Source organism: Apis dorsata, unplaced genomic scaffold, assembly GCF_000469605.1.
Source record: "Apis dorsata unplaced genomic scaffold, Apis dorsata 1.3 scaffold_902, whole genome shotgun sequence".
Classification (NCBI taxonomy): Eukaryota; Metazoa; Arthropoda; class Insecta; order Hymenoptera; family Apidae; genus Apis; species Apis dorsata.
In genome coordinates, this window is record NW_006264016.1 from 61,568 (window position 1) to 66,845 (window position 5,278).

Consider the following 5,278-nt stretch of genomic DNA (forward strand, 5'->3'; position numbering starts at 1 on the left):
AATCATCGACCGTATCTTATACCTTTTCACCCGCCTTCCGTAAGGTAGCTCCTACGTCTCAATATTCTCCTCTTCCCCCATCTTTCCTTCCATCACTTTCCTGCCTCCTCCATTTCTCGATCTCGACCGAATCTCTTCGCTTCCCCTCCCCGAATCTCGTCGGAATTTAAGAAATTATCGAAACGAAGAGGAGAGGAATGATAAATTCGGGGGGGGATGGGAATCGGGATGGAAATCGGCGGCTGACTCGCGGCGACTCGAGACGACAGCTACGTCTCAATACGGGAGGGCGAGCTCGATTAAGAAGAATGGGTGCGGTGAAAGAGGAAAGCGAGGAAAGAAGAGCAGCGGGAGGAAGGAAGAGGAGGAGGAGGAGGGGCGAGAAGGAGGAGAAGGAAGAGGGGGCGATATACGTAGCGATGGCATCCACTCTCACTCTCTCTCTCTCTCTCTCTCCCCTGGTTGTTTCCAGACTGGACGCAGGGAGCTACCTCGATGGCTGCCCGCCTGCCTGTCTGCTCGCCTGCCCGCTCGCTCGCGCGCTCTCTCGCTCGCCTGCTAGCCCGGCTTCTCTCGATTACTTGAAAAACCGGATTCCTCCTGCGCGAAACTGTGTTTCCCGTCTCCCGTGTTTATATACCAATACACGAGCCGGGGAACAATGTTGGATGCGATGCACGTGCACGACGGGGCCCCGGCTAACGGGCCCCGCGTTTCTCCCTGCGTAGTTCACCGAGAAGTTCCGTGGGGCTCCCGATCCCGAGCGAATCGCGCAGGAAAACACGAACGGGAGGAGAAGAAAGAGGAGAAGGGGAGAAGAGCGGCGTGGAAGGTACTTAAAGGGCCACGATGTCATCGGCCGTAGCCGGAGGGTCGGTGTTCGAGGGTTAAATCCGAAGGTTTTGAGGGAGTCGGTGTCGAGGGTAAACATATATATATATATATATACATACACATATCTATAAGCGCAAATAACAAGCGTTACAGTAGACCGTGGTCGAGCATCGAGAGCGGAAAGAGAAGATTCGGTCGATTTCTTGGCCGTTTGGTAAGAACAATGACGGGAGCTGCGGGGGTTGCCGAGGATCCGCGGACAAAGGGCAAATTTTCCGAATAATTTCACGATACCTTGGTCTCCGGTGGTGGTCGTTCGAGCGGAGAAACTGGCGGCCCGTCGGCGTGCACGCCGAGAAAAAGACTACAAAGGGAGGAAGGAAAACTCCCTCTCCCTCTCCCCTGCTGTACGCTTTTACGTACCGAAGAGGCGGATATCGAATTGGAAATATTCGAAGGATCTTCATCGAGAGAAGGACGGAAGAGAACGTCGGATTCTCTCTCCCTCGTAGCGGTTCTCGGTGAAAAGAAGGAGTTGGATGGATGGAAGATGGAAGAGAGAGAGAGAGAGAGAGGGAGAAGCGTACGGCCGTGATCGCGACGCATAACGAATTCCACCTGTGCGCGGGACGGACGGCTCGCCCTTCCATTCATCCGTCCGTCGCGGAGGGCCGCCGCTCCTCCAACGAGGAACAGACGTGACGAGGTCGCGGCCGAGAGAGGGTATACCGGCCGCCGCTCGTTTGACTCGCCAATTTATTCTCGCGTTTTGTAATTAACACCAGAAAAGAAGTAGCTTAGTCGCTGACTCCCTCCGCCTTCCTACGCTCTCCCGACTGTCCGACTGCTGATTTCGCTTCTCTCCGCCTCCGCCACGAACCACCTTATATACCGTACGTTATACGCACGGTGAGCGCACACGGAACGAGAACACGCGGCGCGTTGTATCGTTATTGCGAGCGGCGCGCACTAGAGTAGGGATCGGAAACGGTGGATGAGAAACCACCGTGCGGTTGAAAGGAGCGAAGGGGGATGATGAAAAAGCGAGATCCGAAGATGATACGAGATGGAAGGAGCGCGGAGAGAGCGAAGATAGGAAGGAACGAGAAAGAAGGAAAGACGAAGGGTAGGAGAAGGGAGGACGGCGAAGAAAGGGAGAGGCGAGGAGGAGGAGGAGGAGGATGATGGAGGCCTCTCCTCCGCATGCCACTGCAGTCAGCCNAAAGCGGTCTGTATAATTATGGGTTGTCACCTCATCAGCCACGAGAGGGGCAAAGAGGTGGCGGTATACGTCCGCGCGCGGGCTCATGGGGTGGGAAGTTATAGGAGCGCGGTCTTTAGCTCAAATTGTGTTTTATCGTCCCCCTCGCGTTCCGCTCTGCCCGCGATCCGATAGAAGATCCTCGGCTCCTGCTTCCTTTCTTTCTTTCTTTCTTTCTTTCTTTCTTTTTTTTCCCCCAATTCTCCGGTTAGCCGTTCCATCCACCACGCGATGAACATGGAAGAAGAATGTTGCGAACGAAACCGACGAGGTTTCGAGTTTTCGAAAAAAGGTCAATTCGACGAGAGGTTTCCAGGGTTTCCAGGTTTCGGTCGAAACGTCTTCATCGGTCGTGGTCGTAGCGTTACGACGTTGGTACGTATATATATACGCGACCGGCAAATAGCCATTGTCGGGGTTATAAAATCGAGGAACGTGCGTTTTAAGCGATCCAACGGTGATCGGAACGTGCCAAGCTGTTCTCTCTCTCTCTCTTTCTCGCTCCCTTCTTTTCACGACCCTTTTCACCCCCGTACCCTTTTTTTCTCGCTCCCCGCCCGCTCGTATCCGCGCAGCTAGCGCTCTCCTCTCTCTCTCTCTTCCTCTCCGTCTCAGTTGCCCCTCCGTGGGGTTTTTTCTCTCGGTCACGTCGGTGCACACACGTAGCAATCTACGAAAGAAGAGGGAGGGAGGGGAAGAGAAAAAGGAGAGAAGGGTACCGCGCGAGAAGGTACTGAGGCTAAGTGGAGAGTTTAGAGGGATTTCATTAAATCATATGGATTGGGGATAATGTATGTTATCGAGCGGAGCGTTCAAATCGCGCTCTATAAGTTGTAATAAGTCCAATTTTAGGGCCGGTCATGGGCCGGGGTCCCACAGTGGTTGTCAAACGATCCACGCCGTCGCCCCGTCCCGAGTCGCGGACCGTGGCGGGATCCGCGGCATCGACAGTCACTGTCCAGCGAAACCGCCACTTACTCGTCAAACGGCCAGCCGGTCCGCCGAAATCACTGCCATTTAGATAATTTGTAATGAATAGGCACCGCTCATTTTCTACCCCTTCCCACTCTTCTTCTCCTCCTCCTTCTCCCCTTCCAACGCTCTCTTTCTCTCGCCCTCGCCTTTCGTTGCACCGTGTATACATATATATATTGCCCTCCTTTCGACCTCTCTCGCATCATCTTGGACGTGGTCCACTCGCACGGGTGGAATCCCGAAAAGGGTATCGGGGCCTGGTTCGACGACGGTCGGTCCGACGGCCGCGCCGCTGTCAACGACGCAAACTGTTGAAGCTGTTATCTGCGTCGCTGGTCGGCCCCCGTTCGACCGTGTCGAACCCCGTGACGAAGATACACGGCCACGTTTCGAAGCGCGGAAAATCCTCTCGGCAAATACGGCGTATTTGCGGGGAGGACGGCATGTATCGACCCCTGGCGTGCGTTTCCCCCCGAGACTAACGCGAGACTTGGCTGGTTTCCGGTTTCAGATGTGCCGAGGATGGAGAAGTCGCCGCTGCTCGCGAACGGGTACAACCACCCGCCCACGCACCTCAGTCACATGCAATTCATGCAACTGGGCGGACATCCGGGCGCAGGGCACACGGCCATCCTGTCGCCGGCCAGTCTGCCGCATCATCTGCAGGCGCAGGCACAGGCGCGGGCCGAGCAGGGGCTCAAGGTGAACCCGAACATGTCCAACATGGAGGCGCTGGCGAGGTAAGATGGAGGATCCGCGCCGAGATTCTTGGCGGGAGAAGCGCGGGATCCGCTCGGGACGATAGAGCTCGCGTTTGTTCCGTGTTGTTGCGTACAGTCGCGAGGAAAGGGGCGGCGAGGCCAAAAGAATACAACTTTAAGAGGATTTGAAGAGACGGCGAAGCCGTGGAAATCCGAGGGGTCTCGACACCGCTTGATCTTTTCTTCCCTCTCTCGCCTTCCACTCGCGTTCTCGATGGCGGAATCCAAGTCCGTTTCCTTGGCTGACTCGCGTTCCTTCTAGGTCGTTTACTCGGCTCGCGTTACAATCTCTCTCTCTCTCTCTCTCTCTCTCCCTTCGCCCTTTCGCCTTCGCTTCGCTGCGAATCGACTCCGTCGATCTCATCGCGGAGAGTTTCGACCCGAAATTTCCCCTTCCTTTTTCCGAACTAATGTTACACTCGCTCGTCGTTCCCTTTGGGAGGAACGACGAGATCCACCTCGGGAAGGGGGAGGATAAATAATCCTGGAGGCGTTGCGGTCTCGAGACATATATCGCGGATTTAACGCGAGCCCTTGTGCAGAGGAGAAACGAAGACGCGCCCAGTAGTCCGTCGAAGGAGTCGACGATCCTGCTCCGCAGCAAAAGGGATCTAGTAACTGCCTTCGCTTAATCCAAGCATTTGTTAACGCGTTTCTAATAGATGCCGTTGCCAGCACTAGTACTCCTTCGTGGATCTCCGTTTTCCAACTACGGGGCTTTTCGAGGGGGATTCCGCGATCCGTCTCATTACTCCATCAATTCGATTCGTTCGATCCGAGTCGAAGAAGGAATCGGTTCGGCGTCCTTCCGAGGCTGTACGCGTCCGTACGTATAACGACGCGACGAAGGCGGTGGCGGCGCCGCACGTTTCGCATTATGATTTCAGCGCTTTGCTTTTAATTAAAATGCAAATCTATCGTGGCAGAGGAGCGAGAGAGATCGGGAGGTAAGACGGATTACGTCTGGGGGCGGCACGACAAACACCGGAATATGATTAATTCAACGCAACCCCATCCCGAGCCGTCAGCGCACCGTTTACCCTCCATCGCCTCCACCCTCCGATTCAACCCTTGCCGCGACCACCTACCTAACCTACCCGTTTCTCCGTTTCGCTCTCTCGCCGCGGCCAAGCGTAGCGTTCCCTCCCCTCTCTCCTATCGTCGGCAATCGTTCTGGAAAAAAGAAAAAAAGAAAGGAAATCGGCCGATACGCTCCTTCCACCGACTCCGGGTGGAAAATTAGCGACGAGACTCTGGACGGGACTCTGGGGAGGGGGAAGGGGGACCGACGACGTCTTTTTTAATCAACGACTTCAAAGCGCGTTCGTTTTCGTTGGAGCAGCACGCGATCGAATCAAAGGACAAACGAAAGACGGCCGAGACGAGGCACGAGGCGAAGGCGCTCTTAATCAACTCTGCGGATCCACTTTCCTTCGAGGATATCCCG

General features: G+C 55.3%; 1 protein-coding gene across 1 annotated transcript in view; it reads left to right on the top strand.

Moving 5' to 3' along the window:
* The first annotated feature begins 2,332 nt into the window (after positions 1-2,332).
* LOC102677025 overlaps positions 2,333-5,278 on the top strand; it is a 20,876-nt gene continuing 17,930 nt past the window's right edge. Inside the window, exons 1-3 of the mRNA XM_006623547.2 lie at positions 2,333-2,466; positions 2,948-3,091; positions 3,508-3,810. Coding sequence (XP_006623610.2) covers positions 2,333-2,466; positions 2,948-3,091; positions 3,508-3,810 — 581 coding nt within the window. The remainder of the gene's footprint in view (positions 2,467-2,947; positions 3,092-3,507; positions 3,811-5,278) is intronic.